The sequence below is a fragment of the Tachysurus vachellii genome, chromosome 15 (genome assembly GCF_030014155.1).
Source record: "Tachysurus vachellii isolate PV-2020 chromosome 15, HZAU_Pvac_v1, whole genome shotgun sequence".
In the NCBI taxonomy this organism is placed as follows: Eukaryota; Metazoa; Chordata; class Actinopteri; order Siluriformes; family Bagridae; genus Tachysurus; species Tachysurus vachellii.
The window spans coordinates 8,726,896-8,748,396 of NC_083474.1; the positions used below are offsets into that span (position 1 = coordinate 8,726,896).

At 40.7% G+C, this 21,501-nt stretch overlaps 1 protein-coding gene across 1 annotated transcript in view; it reads left to right on the forward strand.

The window, feature by feature from the left end:
* Nucleotides 1-21,501, forward strand: part of cbl (Cbl proto-oncogene, E3 ubiquitin protein ligase) — a 51,627-nt gene that overhangs the window by 13,289 nt on the left and 16,837 nt on the right. Inside the window, exons 2-4 of the mRNA XM_060888569.1 lie at nucleotides 677-924; nucleotides 17,667-17,813; nucleotides 17,919-18,075. Of these exons, the coding sequence (XP_060744552.1) occupies nucleotides 677-924; nucleotides 17,667-17,813; nucleotides 17,919-18,075 (552 nt within the window). The remainder of the gene's footprint in view (nucleotides 1-676; nucleotides 925-17,666; nucleotides 17,814-17,918; nucleotides 18,076-21,501) is intronic.

Below are 21,501 nucleotides of genomic sequence, written 5' to 3' on the forward strand. Positions count from 1 at the left end.
CACATTTGTTTTTAGGAGTATGGACCTTACATTTTCCTGCTCCTAGACATGACACTGAACACAACCAACTGTATCTGGTTGCATTACGTGATGGTCAGATGTCCTCTTGGGTGGACAATATTAGCCAATATAATCTGCTATGGAGTCCAGAGACTAGGTTTGTGTCAGTCAAAACATGCTGAAATCAACGGATGAATCAAACATAATCATTAAATCTGTTTTGCAACGACTTTTGCAAATACGTTTTTCTTTTATTTGTAACAACATAAGTAGCATTGTACAGGATATAATATCTAACAAAGTGTACAGAAGCTTCATAAATGGATTGAAACCATCAAAAAGCAAAACATTCCTGATGCACTTTTTTGTAGAGTTAAAACACACCTTGCTGTTTTGTTTTATAGTTAATCAAGAGAAGATTCACCTCCTTTTTGTGAAGACTAAAGTGAATTGAATGCACCGGACGTCGTAATTGTGACTTCAAGTTCCAAGGAGGACTTGAACATAAGCATATACCAGAAAATCTCAAGATTGTAGCTCCTAAATAGTGAATCTATTTTATTCTAGTAAGAAGAGACACGTTTTAAAAAGAGAAATCTTTAATCTGTTTCAGAGAGGTTTTTTTTTTCCCTCAGCTTAAGTTTATTTGTGGTGTAACTGGATTATTTCTTTGCAGGTGGTGCGATTATGCCAGAACCCAAAGCTGGCTCTCAAGAACAGTCCTCCGTACATCTTGGACCTGCTCCCTGATACTTACCAGCATCTTCGCACCATCCTGTCCCGCTACGAGGGCAAGATGGAGACGCTGGGTGACAACGAGTACTTCCGCGTCTTCATGGAGAACTTGATGAAGAAGACGAAGCAGACGATTAGTTTGTTCAAGGAAGGCAAGGAGCGCATGTACGAGGAGAACTCGCAGCCAAGGTGAGCCTGGAACAGATTGGGTTCATGCACAACGCCACCAGAGACACACCGGCAAGGCTGCCTTTTTTTTTTTTTTTTTTTTTTAATACATTGCAAATTCTTTCACATCTTTGCTCACACCTTCATTTGATATGCACCCACAAACACTCTTGTTTCTTTGCTCACTGTTGGCTGAGTGATATTTAGACTAAGTGTGAATCCAAGGGGTTTGCAAGTCAGTCAAGTGACAAAACTTGTGACTTTAGTTTTAGTGTTAGTTGTGCACAGCCGATCACTATTACAGATGTCCAAAACTATACACTCTGTATGCAGCATGGTATCGTGTGTTTGTGTGTGTGAGAAGCATTTAAACAAACAACTTCATTTGTTAGATTTCTGGTTAGACAGATAACTCTCTTTCTATTTACATTTTCTGCTCTAAATTGCTGGTGTGTTTTTATAAGTCTTGTGTCAGCAGGGTCAGTTAAGGAGCTTAATGTCGAGGGCCTCTTCATGGTCCTGTTTCATTGTAACTTCATCATCCAGCATTTAAATCGCCAATCTGAACCAGTATTACCCCTAATGAAGTCTCCTTTGTCTCCTTGTCCCCTGTGACAAGACGTAGTATTAAAACTGAACACTCTGCATGTAACAGCGTATATGAAAGTCGCTTCTCTTTGAATATAACGTTGATTATATAAAGCTTTGTATCTTCATTATATTAAATTATGACACAGCTATTTTCTGCTGTTGAAAATGGTCACAGGTTGCTGTTAATCACCTCAGGTCTTGCTGCATTTAAAACTCATTCCGACTCAGTGGTTTGTGTAGTGGAAATAAATAAGTGGAAATAAATGTAGTGGAAATATCTGAGCCACTAAAACTTCGTCACTCTCACGCTCACACTCTCTCTCTCACACACACACACACAGCTCCCAGTCACTAAAACCCATGTTAATTTTCTGTAAAGATAAGACATCTGTCATTTTTCAGACGCACCTTCTCGACCGTCAGTCATGGTTTTTGCCTTTTAGAAGTGATTCTTGACTTGGAGAAGCAACATGTTAGCATATTGTCTGCTGCGTGGGAGGTCCATCTAAAAGCAGAAGCTCCTAGCAGTTGTGAAACTGTTTGTAATGTTGAGAAACTGATTGTATTGTTGCCCTTTAAAGGCATCAGCCGGTTCATGTTCAAACCCAACAATCTGTCCGTGTTGAGATAAACGTCCATTATCCGCTATGTCTGCATACAGGACACATTATTATTATTTTATTTTATTTAGTTAGTTAGTTAGTTAGTTAGTTACCCGCTGTGAGATGGCATCTGTTCTGCAGTGGTATTGTACTTCTACACTATGTTCAATGCAGAAAGAGGAAGTACTGTGCTCAGGACAATCCCTGATCGCTAACCCTCTTACTTTACATGTGATCTGAACTATTTCTATTCAGGTTGCTCATCCTGTCTCTCACACACACACACACACACACACACACACACACACACACACACACACACACACACACACACACTCTTCTTTCTTCTTTGCTCTTTGCCAAAGTGGCTTATTGTGTACACATTATAATCTTGCTCATTTGGAATTTCTGTAGTGCAAATAATTCCTAAGAAAAGAGAAGATGCCTCACGCTGTTTTTTTTTTTTGTTTGTTTGTTTGTTTTTTTTTTTCCGTTTCTTTATTAGTCGTGCATGTATAACGGAGTTTCCGGTGTACAAATTCAAGCGTACGATCAAAGCGTTAGTTTTAAAGTCACGAAACCTATGAAGAATTATGACAATTCTCTGGGGTGGACAAATCCATCCAATTCCATTTATTTAAAAAAAAAAAAACTAAATATAGTTTTGCAAACAATTTTTTATTTACATTTTTTATTATAAACATTTTAATTTGTAACACTTGCATGCCTCTGCTATGCTACACACCTCACCAGTGACTGATTTGTTCACAGAACTGTTATAACCGGGTAGATAAATGATAGACAATCTTTTTCCAACACTCAGGTTTGTGGATAAAACCCGATCCTCACCACATAGTGTAATCTCCAGTTACACAGAAATAAAGCTGCGAACTACAATTCAAGATCGTTACATTCAAAGTCACAAACACCATTTTCTACATCATTATATACCCTTGAGTTTACTCTAGTTGGAATGAATGTTCTTAACATGCAGCAGGTAAGTTAGTTGACTAGTATTATGCTGGCTTCCTCACAAGGTAAACAAGACTAATGCAGACTCTTTTGTTTAGTAGTTGCTAGAACTGCCATCACTCATATGAGATGTTGTTGAGGTTTTACTCATGGGATTCCCATCCTGACCAGTGCATTTTCATTTTTGAGGAAAGATTAGTCAAAAATACACAAAGCTACTTGCTTCCAGACGTAAACTAAAATTTGTCGCTAATTATGTACTTGACCGCTTTTACTGTTTTTAAGAGGCTGTTTTTTTAATTGCCCAAGAATTAGAAATTTTAATAACAAAATAGTTTGTTTTATAACTTTTTAATTACAAATAACCATTTTCAATCATCTGTATTTAGGTTGAAGCTTAGATACTATTTAACTCTTTTTACAATACACCAGTATATTACAATCCTCTTATCAGACTTTTATAATCAGTATAAGCAAATGAACTAGTTAACTGTCATAAGCCTGATATAAGGACAAGGTTGGCTTTCAGTGTAAGATGTTTTAACCTCCGCTGAGAATTTTAGTGGTTGAAGTTAACGCCTTCAAATTTAATGAGCAACCACTTGGGGCATCACGGAGAGTAGAGTGCTTACTTTGAAGAGAGAGACTTTTTTATAAACAGGCTCTAATTTTAATATACAGCACGTGTCTCGGCTCACAGGCCAGACGTGTGACGTTATTTTATTATCTTTCGGTAGTAAATGGTTATTTGTCACGTTTACTGATTTCCACAACTCGTACAAACCATGCGAATGTAGTGAATTAGACCGGGCCGTCAATTACTTTTATCTTAATAGGAGATTGTTGTAGATCTGTTGTCGTATACTAGCTAAAAATATTGAGCTATAAAATAACAAGCCTGTGCCAGTTTTTCGAGGAAACCCTGAGCTGCTTTTGGAAAGGGTTTTTTTGTTTTTATTTTCAGTTCCTCAAAGCAACTCGAGCTAAGAGAATTTAACCGAAAAAGGAAAAAAAAAAGCGAGAGAAAAAGAAAAACATCAAGACCCTAATGCTTAATCCAGCGCTAGTCAAGCTTTTGGTTGGTCATTTACTTGGCTGGTTGGGACAGAAGTGAATAACTTTACTTGAATGGCTTAGGCAACATTAACAACTGGACGGTTTTGTATCTCGAAGCTGATTGTCGCTTCTCTAAAAGCTATAAACAAGTCGTGGTTTTTAGAGTCTAATCAAATGCATCTTACAAAGCAAATTTGAAAAGTTGCTCGTTTCAAGCCTTAGGAGATATATATATTTTTTTTTTTATAAATATATATATAAAAATATAATTGCACACTCAACCCTGGACAGATGTGGTTAATGAAGCAGTGATATGCTTGAGCAGCATGTAAGGAATCTATGACTAACACTAGGTACTGCAGTCACACTGTATCTCAGACACTGCACTTCCTGTTAGCAATTGCACTTCCAGTTCCTTTTTTTCTCACAGGCCATCCAGACTGCTCTATCCGCTCGACTCGGCGAGGTTAGCGGCGCACATACTGACACGCTGCCTACATGCAGTGCTTCTGTTTTTTTTTTTTTTTTAAACTGGGGTTTTTACAAAAAACTTGTTTTATAATTAGACCATCACAATTAACTTGCTTTTCTAACTGCATCCACACATTACATTAACCCGCTCCTTCTAATCTTTAACACGATCCAGTTTGTTCTGCAAAAAGAACCAGGTGGGAGGAAGTTAAAAAGCACGATAAATGATTACACCATATGTGTTGCTGCGCAGGGGGTCGAGTCTTACTTTGATCCAGAATGCTGAGCTTTACACGAGGTAATGGAAGCAGATGGCGTCTAAATTTCTCTCTCTAATTTTTTTTTTTAAGCAGCGTGCACCTGACGATACACGACGTACAAGAAGCTAATCCTCTGTTTCTTAGAGTTATATTATAGCTGTTTTAAATATTGTTTTTCTAAAAACAATAGATCGTTTTTTAATCGATCGAATTAAGGGTTTGTGTGTTTGTCAGTGTCTAATAACTCATCATTAATATCACATAAGAATTACAGTGTGGTCAGTAAAACCCTGTTCCCACTACTCCAGATCTCTAAACACAACACACCTGATTCTATGGGCCTTTTTACACCCGGTCACTTCCTGTGTTTTCTCTGATCCGATAGCTATCTGATTTGTTAAAACTGTTTCATTTACATTAGACCACATAAATGCGTCCCTGCAAATCGGATATCAATCCGATCTTTCTACTCCCGTGCAATATGCAAATATTTTACCTCATTTCCAGTGTAATTGAAACAGAACACGCTTTGGTGTATGCGGTTTTCAGAATGCAATCAAAAAGAAGACGAAAAAACTTGTTACGACGGTTATGCTACAAAAAACAGCATTTACTGTTTGCTGCATTTTCGCTGGTGGCAGCAGTGCATTTTAAGACCCAACAAGACACCTGGGTTAAAGATCATTGCGAGTGACGTACTTCCATTTGGGAGGAGTATAGCGCTGACGTATGTGGCTTGAACAACCACATTCATTTACATGGATTTATATCTGTCTTGAAAACGTTTTGGAGGCCATTTAGACCTGGTCTTTTTACCATCGGATAGCTATCCGATCTCAGAAAGCGCATGAAGTGACCAGGTGTAAAAGACCCTACATTATATGGTGTATAGAATTGCCACAAAGCATCTTTAAAGGTAAAGACTTCAGAATTCAAACTAAAAATATTTGCATTTCTATTTATTCCTATTGAGCAAGCTTTGGTGGTGAGGAAAAATTTGCTTAGACGATGTGAGGAAGAAACCTTGAGAGGAACCAGATTAAAAAAAGATCACATTCTCATCTGAAGTAACTGGAGAGTGCGATTCTTCTGATTTATTTTCTTTCTATTATCCGGGATTTAACCATATAGTTTTTCTAAAAATCAAGGATTTCCTTGATCTGATGCGATGCTGATATAAAACATCTACATAATAAAATACAGGGGCAGCTGGTATAACCTGCACTTATAACCTGCACACATCAGGGCCTTCACATAAGTATAGGGTTTTTTTTTGTCCTCATTATATTATTTGCTGCAAAGAGAGAGAGAGAAAGAAGGATAGAGAGAGAGAAAGTAAGAAAGAAAGTCTTAGTGTGTTAAAATGAAGTGTACCAGGACCACCAAAGATGGAAAAAGTACAGAATGAGATGAAGATATAAAGTTAGGGCTACTGACCCCCACATCCGTCTCCCTACCAACATCCCACATCCTCAGCAGATTTGTGTCAGAAGCCCATCCGTGTCAGTCATGTCACAGATCTGATCATCTCATCCTGTCCAGGGTGTTTTACATTTCTGTGCAAAGATTTCAGACAAAACAACATGCTTCCAGACGTAAACTAAAAGTTTGTCGCTTATTATCTACTTGAACAGAAGCTGCTTGTTTTTAGAACGACCGCCGAACCCCTTTAAAGTCTTCCTCAGGAATGAGCCGTTTTAAGAGTTTTACCAGACAAGACAGTAGTTTACTGTTTTATAAATATTTTTTTTTTATTCAGCTGTATTTGTGTGTTACTGGTTTTACAATTCAGCTTCCACTGTGAGGCTAAAAGCTTAGATCAGTTACATCAGAATTAAATCCGTGCTTATTGGACTTCGGTAATCGTACAGCCGTACACGCACTTGTGGTTTATTACTATTTGATATGTTCTCCATCTACAACAGTCCTATAAGCCTATCAGTGCTGGTCATGTCAGAGAGTGAAACTCCACCCAGATGTAATCTCTGACACAACACTTCCAACCTCCGAAGGTGCAGGCGAAATAGTCATTGTGTAATCGACACGAGGTGGATTATTTACTCAATTATTCACCCCCCCTTTCAAGTGAATACACTCAGCACACATTGTCCAATCATAGTAATGATTAAAACTTTCATAAAGTACTGTCCGGTTGGTGCTTTTTTTTGAATGCGTTGGTTGAACTAGCTTTGGAGGAATTAACTTTGGAATATGACTTCAGGATTTGCAACTCCGACATGTCAGGAGGAGCCATTTAGCGATATTTCAGAATGACCACAAATTTTTAGGAGATTTGGAAAATCATGTGTGACATCGTCACAACATTCATTCGGCCAAGTCTTTGAGTAACATGGGTGGAACACTATTTATTTATTTATTTATTTATTTATTTAGGTGTTTTAATTTATTAGATTTTTTTTTTTTACTTTATACTTACTATTTTTTACACATATTTCAGTTCTCCCCTCAGCTGTAACACTGCTCTACACAAAGCTGACCTGTGCTCTATTATAATGCAGATTAGTCCATTAACCCCAAGAGCGGGTGATGGATTTGCAGTGGTGTAGTCATGCGCCTGCCTCTTGCCTTTTCCTCATATCAATGCCCCACAGTTTTCAGCCTTTTCTTGTTTTTTCTTCTTGTTTTTCTTGATGTTTGCCGTCAGCTTCCTGAATTTGCAAATGTTCGTCTGTGTTTTGCATTGTATCGTGTTTAAAAAAAAAAAACAACAATGCTGCATTCTGTTTTTGCTGTATTTTATGTGTAACTGTGTCTTAGTTCTGTGCGTCTAGACGCTCTTTGAGGAGGGCCTTTTACCAGGGGCTAAATTTAGCTCACAATGGCTGTAAATGCACATGAGGTGCCTGCTCATCTGCCCCTCCTCTTAACCCAACAACCCCAACTAAAGCTTTCATCTTTCTCACTTTGCCTATCTCTTCATCTTATCTTGGACCTCCTGTATGAATGAGTCAGCTACGGGATATGTAAAATGCGGCAGATAAACTCCTGAGCCATTGAGTGCACGTTTTTTCCTAACATGGTTGGAGTTGAGCACCAGGTCGTGTGGTGTAACTGACTTCACTGCTCTGTTTGAAGAGATCGAGTTTCGTTCACGTCAGGCTTCCAATGTAATGGCACGAATGCATGTGTTGTGGTAAAGGTACATCTTTTGTACTTGTTTTGCAAGTTCACTATCTACATCCTGTTACGCTGTACGTTCTGTGAACATTTTCGTAGCTGAGCAATGAGTAAACCTCATCAGTGAACGACACGTTGTGGCACTTGATAAAGGCTTGAGATAATTTGCTCACTGAGCTTTTTAGAGCTCCTTAGGCTTACTGCAAAACATCTTTAAGCATGTATTCGGCTCATGTTTACACTTTTTTTGGATATTAAATTACTTTAGACCTTTGTTCTCCATATTCTGTATGAAGTTCAGCCCATGTATGTAACATGAAATGTTTCGCAAACAGTTGAGGTTTGGTTTTGTTTTTGTTTTTTTAAGCTCTGCAGGCTGCCTTAAGCTTTTCTTCACCTCCTCATTACCTAACTAAGTGCGGAAGCTATTTAAATCATCGTTAATTTTAAGTCATGAAACTCAAATAGACACCCAAATAACGGCTTTTATCACAAGCTCATGTATTCTTTTCTCACTCACTCTCTCTCTCACTCATTTTCTACCGCTTATCCGAACTACCTCGGGTCACGGGGAGCCTGTGCCTATCTCAGGCGTCATCGGGCATCAAGGCAGGATACACCCTGGACGGAGTGCCAACCCAGCGCAGGGCACACACACACACTCTCATTCACTCACACAATCACACACTACGGACAATTTTCCAGAGAGGCCAATCAACCTACAATACACGTCTTTGGACCGGGGGAGGAAACCGGAGTACCCGGAGAAACCCCCGAGGCACGGGGAGAACATGCAAACTCCACACACACAAGGCGGAGGCAGGAATCGAACCCCCAACCCTGGAGGTGTGAGGCGAACGTGCTAACCACTAAGCCACCGTGCCCCCTATATTCTTTTCCTTTTTTTTATTTTTTTTTTTTATCATTTTTTTAAACACTTTTTTGGATATTTAATCAATTTATGCCTTTTTTTCTCTGACATGAAGAGTAGCATTTCTGAAGGTAACAAGAAATGCTACTTACTATTTTAGAAAACTTTTAGACACCAAAATAAAAATAAATATTTAACATCGTTTGGATATTAAATCCATCTCTATATGCCATGTGAAGTTCAGCACTTGTTGAGAAATACCTTTTTTTCTCCCATCGGTTAAGTTAACGCTGTATAAAGCTGTTATAATTGTAAGTAATAAGAGATAATGACTTTTAAATCAGCCTTTAATCAGGATCTTAGATCTGTTCTTTAACAAGCTCATGCAAATGGCTAAGTTCCTTAATTTTCTTTTTTTATTATTGAACCTTTTTTATATAAATTGATCTAGACCTTCATTCTCCATCTGCCTTGTGAAGTTCAGCACTTAAATGTAATGAGATGCTTCTTACAGCACTTTTCTTTTATATTATTTTAAGCACTGCAGTCAGTCTGCCTTAAGTTGTTTTCCCCTCCTCATTACCCAGGTGCCGAGGCTATGTAAAGCCCTTTTCATTTTAAGTAATGAAACTATTACATACGCCCAGAGCTAACGACCTTTAAATCAGCCTTTAATCAGGATCTTTCATTTGTTCTTTAACAAGATCACATTAGCCCACTCAGGCTTCCAGCCACTTACAAGAATGGAATTGCTAAATGACCTGCTTTCGTGCTCTTCTTCACCGGAGTATAAACTCGTTTGGCCGTTTTTTTTGTTTTTTTTTCCCCTCACACCGCTGCAGGCTAGCCATGTGGCTGATGGATGGAAACACAGTGGAGTTGCAGCCTGTTGTACCTTCAACCATCTCAGTCCCCTCCCCTGTGCACTGAGCCGGCCTGGCTTAACTGCATCATGTTTATTTATACTCTCGTGAGTGCACTCAACATCACAGTAGTACACTTCCCCGTTTGCCCTCAAGACCTAATTAAAAATACACACACACTTACACACACTTTCTTTGGTCCTTTTGTGTCATCTTTAAAAACTCCCATCCTTTCAGATGTTACTGAAACTGTTAAAGTGAAAGTTATCAGTGAATGGGTGCCACTTCTAAAGACGGAATGAAAGACAGACGGGAGGTATGAAAGACGGACTGAAAGAAAGGATGAAAAAGTGGGACAGAAAGAAAGGATGAAAAAGACGGACAGAAAGAAGAGAGACAGACCGGACAGAGTGGACTTAAGAAGTTTTGCAGACTTGTGAGTGTGTGTGTGCAGTGGAGTGCGATGCTGCTGTCACTGCCATTTCCTGACAGATCTGGTGTGAAGCCAGTTCCGGAGAGTTAAATTTGTATAATGATGACTGTGTCAAAAAAAGGAACCCAGGAAACTCAAGTTCAAAAATTGCCTACGTGTGTGTGTGTGTGTGTGTGTGTGTGTGTGTGTGTGTGTTTATAGTTAAAGAAATGTTGTTGTTTGCTTGTTTTTTTTTTTATTTTTTTTTATTAGTATTATTTACTTGTGTGTGTGTGTGTGTGTGTACACATATATCTATACATTTTTATATATAGATATAGAGAGAGAGATATATATATATATATAGATATAGATAGATATAGAGATATAGATATATATATATATATATATATATATATATATATATATATATATATATATATATATATATATATATATATATATATATCTATCTATCTATCTCTCTCTATATATATATATGTATGTATGTATGTATGTATGTATGTATGTATATGTGTATATATGTGTGTATATATATAGAGAGAGAGAGAGAGAGAGATAAAAAAGCTAAATCAAATCTGCAGCGAGTCTCTCAGTGCTCGCTCCAAATAACATAATCACAACGATCTGCATGATGGCCGCCGTGCGTTTCCTGCCTTCATGCCACTTGTGCACGTCCAGCAAATTCTAGATGCGTACACACACACATGCTGAAGGAGGCAGAAGTGCAGGGGCAGAATTATGCAACGTTTTCTCTCACTGGTAGGAAGTCCTCTCTGTTGTCACATCAAGATCCAAGATGGAGTGAGTGATATTGCGGTTGTAGCTGCAATATAACACGTCGTCGTTCCTTCCACAACTCCAGCCATCTTTAACAAAAATCAGAGGAAGTTGTCATCTGAGCTTTTTTTTTTTTTTTTTGCTGTGGGATATAAAATGTTTCTGCTCTGATCTGCTCCCTGATGGACACCGCTTTTAAACCTCTGCATCTTCACTGAGGCTCAATAATTAACACATTCTTAACCACTGAATATTTCATTGGTGTGAGCGGTGTGTGGGATTTTGTGATTTGCTAAATTAACACAAAATCTAAAGGATTAATTCAGAGTGATAGTAGATTTGGGGCAAGACGCATCGTGTGACGTCATCAAAATGTACATTCAGCCAAAGCCCTCTTATGTTCATGTGCATGGATCATGAGTGCAGCTAATTCATTTGGTTTGTTTGCTTGATATGGTACCAGGTTGTAACGTTGTTGAAAAAGGGGTCATTTAGAGCGTTGTCGTACCACATCACACCCCTATAAAAGGACTCGTTCTCACCCAAGTGTGAAACAGTTTAGAGTTTTTGAGGTTTTGCAGAATTCAGCCACTGCAAAGAATTTCTTCAGCGTACCTCATGGTTAACAATTAAACATAAACTGCATTATGATCACATTGATACCAAGAACACATTTTGATGCACTTTAAAAGTGATCTGTTAACTAAAACTCTGATCATCGCTGAACTCTATCAAGCATGTTTTCCAGCACGTTGTGCCATTTTATTGTGGCCGTAATAAAAGAACAGAATTATGTCATCGTGTTGTCGGATACTCCTTCACAGCCTTTCACCTTCACATAGCACGAGTCGGAACGGTCCGATATTGGCACATAGCACAAGTCAAAAAGGAAGTGTAGGGTGTTTTGTACACTGTTGCACAACATTCAAAAACGTGACCTCGAGAAGTAACCTCTCATTTGAATCCCTTCTGCCGGCGTACTATAGCAGCGCTGAGTGATAGGTGGGGATGTAGAAGGGGCTCTTTGATTGTCTGCCTTGGGCATTCTCAGACTTCTGTCTCTCCTCAGTTGTTGGCCTGGCTTTTTTATCATGGAAAACAGGAAACAGGAAGGGAGCAGCCAGCTGCAGGTTAAAGGTCAGGCCAAAAGAGGAGGAAGGCTTACAAAAGCACTGTATCTAGGGAAGGTTTAGCTCATACGCAGTGTCATGACTAGGAGAGGCCAAGAGCCTGATTAGAAAAACGGAGGAGGGGGGTGATGGCTTGTGTGTTTGTACTTAGTCATAAAAAAGCTAGCGCGTGGGTGGACGGTTGAAAGGGAAAAAAAATGCATACGGTTTCATAGATATACTGTTTGTTTATATCAGCAGGAACTGTGTGATCAATCCCCATGTTTCCATTCTCAGAAGCGGATATTTAAAAGAACAATGCACACAATGTATTGTGTTAACTTAAACATGGCCATAAATCAGAGCACATGGCACAGGTGACGCAAAAATCCCCCCGGCTATCCGCTCAGCCTACATGTATATAGGGTACAAATGCACTATAGAAGGATCTGCAGGTTGAAAAAAGAGGGAGATTCACAGTGAAAAGTGCTGGCAGGAGTCCCAGAGAAAGGGACGGAGCTTCATATAGGATTCGGCCCTATTACCCTAACCATTAAACAAACAAGCTCCACCAGAGCCCCATGGGAACGGCTCCAGATCTGAACATTTAAGAGCAGTTAGAGAGGATGAATTTTCTCAAAAGTATAGATAAACTGTTGAGGTCAGTCTCCAAAATGTTGTTTTTTTTTTTTTTTTTTTTTTAAATGAGTGAGGGATCACGAGGGATGAAAAAATTATCCGTTTCACATGACATATGCTCCCAAATATTCCACAAGATAATTTAAATTCAATTTAATTCAAATGTATTTGTATAATGTTTTTAACAATAGACATTGTCTAAAAGCAGCTTTACAGAACATAAGAAACATAATACAAATAAATGTGATATTGTACAAAGATTTATATTAGACTTGTATTTAAATATTTTTGTATTTAGCCCAATGAACAAGCCTGAGGTGACTGTGGTGAGGAAAAACTCCCTTGAATGGAAGAGGAAGAAACTTTGAGAGGAACCAGACCCAAAAGGGAACCTCATCCTCATTTGGGTGACACTAGAGGGTGTTATTATAAGCATCCAGTCCAGTAATTGTGTACAATTCTACCCTTGGGATGGGTAGAAAAAGAGAAGCAGTTGAGAGGAATTGTGCAGTGCAGCTGCAACACACAATAATAACTAAATTTACAGAAATTCAGATGTTGTTTTAACACCATGTTGTTACCTGGAGGACCAGCGACTGTTTTTGTTTTGTGAGAGTTCAAATCCATTGTCTGTCCTTTGCATTTAAACTGGACACACATTGAGCTTCTTTCCAGAAGCGGCTATTGGTTTTCAGATCCATCTTTTCACACTGAGGACAACTGAGGGACTCGTACAATATAAACTATTACAAAAGGTGCAAACATTCACTGATGCTTAAGAAGGCAACACAATACTATAAATAAGAGCTGGGGGTGTCAACTTTGTAAATAACTTTATGTAGCTCCAGTATTTCTATATCGTTGAGGTATTTCTGTCAATACCGTCAAGGGAGTGTTAAATTATTGCCATTTTGGTGCTTTGAGTAAATCCCCATGGGTCAGTCTGGTGTGATCTGCAGCACAACTTGTGTTTACATGGTTTATCTAAAAAAAATAGTAGTTATCTAAGCTTCCTTCCCATTCCGTTTGCCATTTCTCTAATATATAATGGTCGATTAAGTCCTTGAGGTCAGAGTGTGGGATTTAAAAAATTTTTTTGCACCAAGTCAACATTATATTTAACTATAATGTAAAAAAAAAGTGAGTGTTGTACATTAATCTAACTGAAATTGTTCGTGCTTGCAAGTTGCTGTGGTGTAAGAGGAGTAATGCAACTTGCCCTCATTGATGGTTCTCCACCAGCACATCACGTTTTATGACTTATTTCTAGCCTTACTGTTCATTCCCTTGGGGCTGCATTTGTTAATGTTTTATGTCGGCAGCATTCGGTGGGTTTCTTTTTTCCACCACATATTCACATCCTCACGCCTGATTGGAAATGCAGCACAGCTGTTCCCCATTGAGGGCAACACGTCTTCGATTTTTCTAATGGCTTGGTGCGAATTGGCTTTCAGAGGGTTGTAGTGTATTATCTCTGTTTGATTCATTTCTTTTATGTATTCTTTTGCAGATAGACGCTCAAATCACACCGTTGCCTCTAAAGGCAACGTCCTTTGCACTTTCACATTGCTAGTGGACAGAAGATTAATCAGTTCATGGAAAAGCTGAGAACAGCAGGAGAATAGAGGGTGTGTGCAGATGAATGACATCTGGAATCTTTAGAACAAGAAATATCCCCAGTTTCCTTTCAATCTGTAACTTTCATAAATGTGTGTGGGACGTTTAGGTAAAGGAGAGATATTGTGTGTGTGTGTGGCGTGGAGGTAAAAAAGAGAGGGTGTGTGTGGCGTGGAGGTAAAAGAGAGAGGGTGTGTGTGGCGTGGAGGTAAAAGAGAGAGGGTGTGTGTGGCGTGGAGGTAAAAGAGAGAGGGTGTGTGTGGCGTGGAGGTAAAAGAGAGAGGGTGTGTGTGGCGTGGAGGTAAAAGAGAGAGGGTGTGTGTGGCGTGGAGGTAAAAGAGAGAGGGTGTGTGTGGCGGGGAGGTAAAAGAGAGAGGGTGTGTGTGTGGCGTGGAGGTAAAGGAGAGGCTGTGTGTGTGTGGCGTGGAGGTAAAGGAGAGGTGGTGTGTGTGTGTGTGTGTGGCGTGGCGGTAAAGGAGAGGCGGTGTGTGTGTGGCGTGGAGGTAAAGGAGAGGCGGTGTGTGTGTGTGGTGTGGAGGTAAAGGAGAGGTGGTTGTGTGTGTGTGTGTGTGGCGTGGAGGTAAAGGAGAGGTGGTGTGTGTGTGTGTGTGTGTGTGTGTGTGTGGCGTGGAGGTAAAGGAGAGGCGGTGTGTGTGTGTGTGTGTTGTGGAGGTAAAGGAGAGGCGGTGTGTGTGGCGTGGAGGTAAAGGAGAGGCGGTGTGTGTGTGGCGTGGAGGTAAAGGAGAGGCGGTGTGTGTGGCGTGGAGGTAAAGGAGAGGCGGTGTGTGTGTGGCGTGGAGGTAAAGGAGAGGGTGTGTGTGTGGCGTGGAGGTAAAGGAGAGGCGGTGTGTGTGGCGTGGAGGTAAAGGAGAGGCGGTGTGTGTGGCGTGGAGGTAAAGGAGAGGCGGTGTGTGTGGCGTGGAGGTAAAGGAGAGGCGGTGTGTGTGGCGTGGAGGTAAAGGAGAGGCGGTGTGTGTGTGGCGTGGAGGTAAAGGAGAGGCGGTGTGTGTGGCGTGGAGGTAAAGGAGAGGCTGTGTGTGTGTGGCGTGGAGGTAAAGGAGAGGCGGTGTGTGTGTGTGGCGTGGAGGTAAAGGAGAGGCGGTGTGTGTGGCGTGGAGGTAAAGGAGAGGCGGTGTGTGTGGCGTGGAGGTAAAGGAGAGGCTGTGTGTGTGTGGCGTGGAGGTAAAGGAGAGGCTGTGTGTGTGTGGCGTGGAGGTAAAGGAGAGGCTGTGTGTGTGTGGCGTGGAGGTAAAGGAGAGGCTGTGTGTGTGTGGCGTGGAGGTAAAGGAGAGGCTGTGTGTGTGTGGCGTGGAGGTAAAGGAGAGGCTGTGTGTGTGTGTGTGGCGTGGAGGTAAAGGAGAGGCTGTGTGTGTGTGTGTGGCGTGGAGGTAAAGGAGAGGCTGTCTTGTGTGTGGCATGGAGGTAAAGGAGAACTTTAGTGTGTGTGTGTGGTGTAGAGGAAAACGAGAGGCTGTGTGTGGCGTGGAGGTAAAGGAGAGGTGTTGTGTGTATGTGCGTGTGGCGTGGATGTAAAGGAGAGGTTGTGTGTGTGTGGCGTGGAGGTAAAGGAGAGGTGTGTGTGTGTGACGTGGAGGTAAAGGAGAGGTTGTGTGTGTGTGACGTGGAGGTAAAGGAGAGGTTGTGTGTGTGTGACGTGGAGGTAAAGGAGAGGTTGTGTGTGTGTGACGTGGAGGTAAAGGAGAGGTTGTGTGTGTGTGTGATGTGGGGGTAAAGGAGAGGGTGTGTGTGTGTGGCGTGGAGGTAAAGGAGAGGCTGTCTTGTGTGTGGCGTGGAGGTAAAGGAGAGGCTGTGTGTATGTGGCATGGAGATAAAGGAGATGCTGTGTGTGGCGTGGAGGTAAAGGAGAGGCTGTGTGTGGGGGGCGTGGAGGTAAAGGAGAGGTTGTGTGTGTCAGTGTGGTGTAGAGGTAAAGGAGAGGTTGTGTGTGTCAGTGTGGTGTAGAGGTAAAGGAGAGGTTGTGTGTGTGTGTCAGTGTGGTGTAGAGGTAAAGGAGAGGTTGTGTGTGTGTCAGTGTGGTGTAGAAGAAAACGAGAGGTTGTGTGTGAGTATGGTGTGGAGGTCAATTAGAGGGGGTGAGTATGGTGTGGAGGTAAAGGAGAGGTTGTGTGTGTCAGTGTGGTGTAGAGGTAAAGGAGAGGTTGTGTGTGTGTGTCAGTGTGGTGTAGAGGTAAAGGAGAGGTTGTGTGTGTGTCAGTGTGGTGTAAAGGAGAGGTTGTGTGTGTGTCAGTGTGGTGTAGAGGTAAAGGAGAGGTTGTGTGTGTGTCAGTGTGGTGTAGAGGTAAAGGAGAGGTTGTGTGTGTCAGTGTGGTGTAGAGGTAAAGGAGAGGTTGTGTGGTGTAGAGGTAAAGGAGAGTGTGTGTGTGTTAGTGTGGCGTGGAGGTTAAGTAGAGGGGGTGTGTGTGTGGTGTAGAGGTAAAGGAGAGGTTGTGTGTGTGTCAGTGTGGTGTAGAGGTAAAGGAGAGGTTGTGTGTGTGTCAGTGTGGTGTAGAGGTAAAGGAGAGGTTGTGTGTGTGTCAGTGTGGTGTAGAGGTAAAGGAGAGGTTGTGTGGTGTAGAGGTAAAGGAGAGGTTGTGTGTTAGTGTGGCGTGGAGGTTAAGTAGAGGGGGTGTGTGTGTGGTGTAGAGGTAAAGGAGAGGTTGTGGTTGGGATATAAACGTAAGGGAGTGTAAGACTTGAGTTAGTCTTGTTTGGAGGCAGCTGCAGTCTTACCACACACTCACACACTGTTGTGCATGTCAATTCTCCAGACTGGCGTGCTTTCACAATCCCTCACTGTGCTGGCCTTTAAATCATGGCTTCAACACCCCCCAACTCAACCCCTCCTCTTTTTCTCCTGGCCGAAGTCCCTGCCTTGCCTTGCCTTGCCTCGCTTTGCCTTGTGCCCAGGGCCAACAGCATCAGCCTTAACATTTCACCTCCTTCCCTACTTACTTACTCGTGAGCTGCTTATTATTCTCGAGCGTACATTCTTCCACCTGCCTCAGCGATCAGTAAAATATTCTCATTCATTCATCTTCACTAACCTTTGATCCTGATCATACTGGATCCCAGAGCACTGGGAGTGTGTTGGGAATACACCCTGTATGGGCCATCAGTCCATCACTGAACATCTTGCACACACGTTCACAAACACACACGTACGCACGCACAAACACGCTCCTTTATATCTATCAGAAACTACATACTTATTGGCATGAAAGGATAAAACTGCCGTTCCTGGAGAGTTCAGAGTTTTTCCACCATATCACATGCCGTCCTAAAATATATATATATAAAAACTTTAATGTCTGATTGTGTGTTTTTTTATTGAAACTGATTCTTTTGTTTGCTTTTCTTTCAGGCGAAACCTGACCAAACTATCGCTAATCTTCAGTCACATGCTGGCTGAGCTGAAAGCCATCTTTCCCAACGGTCTGTTCCAAGGGGACAATTTCAGGATCACGAAGGCTGATGCAGCAGAATTCTGGAGAAGATCCTTTGGAGACAAGTGAGTGTTGTTTGTGCTGAAAGATCATCAGTTTATTGTGTGATATGAAGAACAATATGACGGTCATCTGACCATATTTCCTGTGTGGTGCCCTGATCTGTGCAGGACTATCGTCCAGTGGAAGGTCTTCCGACAAGCTCTGCATGAGTTTCACCCAATCAGCTCTGGCTTGGAGGCCATGGCCCTCAAGTCCACAATAGACCTCACCTGCAACGACTACATCTCTGTGTTTGAGTTTGACATCTTCACCAGGCTTTTTCAGGTGCGCTTGCTTAGCTCTGTAACTCCCGCCAAACATGGACTGTGTCTCTGCTATTATTTCTGATATCAGAGGTTTAACAATGGCTATTTTGACGTGTGTGTGTGTGTGTGTGTGTGTGTGTGTGTGTGATAACTGTAAACTGGATGAATCTGCTTGAATTTCACAATGACGTGTTTAATCTACATCAAGGACTAATATATAGCTTTTACCCGATCACACTTTTGCAGTCTGTCTATAAATTTTGACACCATTTGAACCCCATATTAGCGGATCCTTGCTCATGAAAATGTAGCAGCTCCACAGCATTGCTTTCTCAACCATTAGTTTGATGTTTCATGCTTTCATAACCTCATGCTTAAATTATGGTGCATTTACATTTATGGCATTCAAGCAGACATCCTTTAGCCAGAGAGACTTACAGATGTGCTTTGAAGTTATCTATAAATTCACTGATACTGGTTCACTAGGTCACAGCCTCGGATTAACATCAGCCTGAGAACTCTGTTCGGAGGAAATACATTAACAAAGTGTTTGTGTTTAAATGTTTGTTTATTACAAGAGAAGGCGTTTCTTTGTCTACTCTGTTTTTTGTAATTCCCTCTATGTTGGCATTTCTGGTAAAAAAACTTTTCTAGATTTAATCATATTTAAAATTCAGCTCAATACCACTTACTTACTGTAACAGTTACGCTCACAACCTGTTTCACACGCAATTAAATATGAACTTCCTCTCGTTTACTACATGACCTCACCTCGCCATATCTCACTGACTCTCAGAACCCATCAGTGCTAAGTGACCTTATGGTACTTAAGACATAGATAAGGGTAGATCTCAGCACTCACAATTTCACTAGATTTTGCAGTATGACTGAGGAGATGTGTTCATTCAGGCACAAGAGCATTAGTGAGATCAGACACTGGTGTTGGGTGAGGAGGTCTGACAAACGGTCAGTTAATCTTAAAAGGTGTTCAGTGGGGTTGAGGTCAAGGCTCTCTGCAGGATACCAACCAAATTATGTCTTCATGGAGCTTGCAATGTGCATGGGGCATTGTCATGCTGAAACAGGTTCTGGGTCTAGTTCCAGTGAAGGGAAATCGTCAAGCTTCACCCTAAGTAAGCATCATTTATAACTGTGTGCTTCCAACTTTGTGGTAACAGATTGGCGAAGAACCACATGATGATCAGGTGTCTACATACATTTGGTATTATAGTACACCTATGACACACTTCTCTTTTTTTCTCAGGATGGTTGTCTTCCTCTATGAAATGAACAATGGAAAAACTACCAAAAAATGTAACAATGGTGTTGGGAATTCTGTGCAATTTTTCACAAATATTTCTAAGCTTGTCCTTGTTCCGTTACCAATATCACTGGCGTCTATTGTTCTGTTGGTTTCCTGCTGTACAGTGGCAGCACAACTGCTCACTGAGCAGCATTTAGTAGCCCATGTTCCTGTGTAAGTAATCGACTCATTACTCTGAGTACTCTAAAGCAGACATCACAGAGAGCTCACAGTGCGGCAGCCTATCATTACATATCATATCCACCCTTTAATTAAGCTGCTTTCCCCTCATCCGTCTGCATCGGCGCTAATTTGGGATGAAGGAGGGGTCTTTTAAATCTGCTGTGATTCAGGACAGTGGTTTCACAGTGCAGGATTTGGCTTATTAAAACCATAAAAGATGCTTTTATATTTCAAATGTTTAGAAATCTGTAGATTTTCTTGAGAGTATGTTTGGTGGCACAAATGCTCTGAAATTATTTCCTTACAGACAAACAACCCTACTTAGAATATAAAGTCAGTATATATGCCATTAAGCTCATGGGAACTGCACACTTTATTTGGCCTTGCTATCCGCCAGAAATAGGCAGACTGTTTACAGAGGGCTTGTTTGCTTTTTGATGAAGCACTTCACAGTAAGGCCATGCTTTTTCTGCTTCTGAATAAACCTGTTTGATGGAAGAGCATGTCCAGGTCTCCAGACTGCTGCTTTATCTTTATTCAAGTCTTTCTATTCTTCAGTCTTCGATTGCCTTCATCTGATGTAGGAATACCATCAGTCTTAAAACTCTGAGGACTTGCAGGTTAGATTTGTGCACAAAGCCTGCCTTGTTCAACACTGAATCTGTGTATTCATGTATATCTTGTCATTTAAAAAAAAAAAATCTATGAACTTAATGTAAGAATTGGAAAGACAGTAATATGTGAACTGTGGTGCTAATTAGGGGGTCAAGCACCAAAAATGTGAAGGCTATTTTCAAAAGCTGCTTCTAATATTTTGTTGATTCATCACCAGATTAAGCCCCTGCCATTTTTAGAGTAAGCCTCACAAAAACAATTCAAAGACTTGAGCCAACAAACAGGAAGTGAGGCTGCATCTGAGCAACGACTTCAGAATCATGATCTGAGACGATGCAACAAATTTTGTGACGGCACCATTTACTGGTCAAAATCTGCAATGACATACCCAGAATGCTTTCATTTAAATCCTGTTTTTGTTCCTCCTCTATATTTTGTCCTCATGTTAGCTGCAGACACATTTAAACGCCAGCCAACAATTACTTTAACATTTCTAGTGCATCTGGGAAAGTCCCTGAAAATGCGTTTGCACTAACAAAATATTAAGTATGGAAAAAAATAGACTGTATATCTAATCCATCTTCCATGCAGTTGAAGAACCTTCTTGAATCGTTTTAAATTTTGTTAAATCATCATTAACTTTCAAACTACTTAAAAAAGGGAACTGTATATTTGACTTTGACCATATGTTGTTCATTTGAGGTTGCACACATCACTTACCATGTTTAAAATTAAATATGGGGTGTGAATGCAAATGAGACAAATGGATGTTAAAATACCATCAAGAGCTCCAAGGGCTGTAGCTTTAGGACAACAGACATCTGGAGCCCACACAGTAAAGAGAACAGTGAGGGATTCATAATTACATAGTTATTTACACAGGATTTTAGTTTTTTTTTTATTTTTTTTATTTCAATATATCATTATACACCATCTCTAACAACAAAATGTTTGCAAGAAGATCTGAGAGGAATCTACAAAACATTAAAAAAAAACATATTACATCGTAAAGTCAGTAAACCAGGTTCTGCATGAAAAGAGGACTGAATTCACAGAAGCCTCCACCAGCAAATGTATTGATTTGGGGTTTTTTGTTTGTTTGTTTTTATGACTAGTTGTTCTAGGCTCATAACATCTATGGTATCAGTACCAGGATATTTTAGACCAAACTCTGGCTCTGTCTGACAGGAGGGTAAAAGCTGGCCATAGATGCACCAACACGATAATGAGCTCTTTTGCAACTCTACAAGTGTTTCTCGATTTGTTATTCATCAAAAAAAAAAAATCCACTTGTGCTGTTATTTTGTCCTGGGGGACTTTCTGAAGGTGGTGTTGAAATCTTTA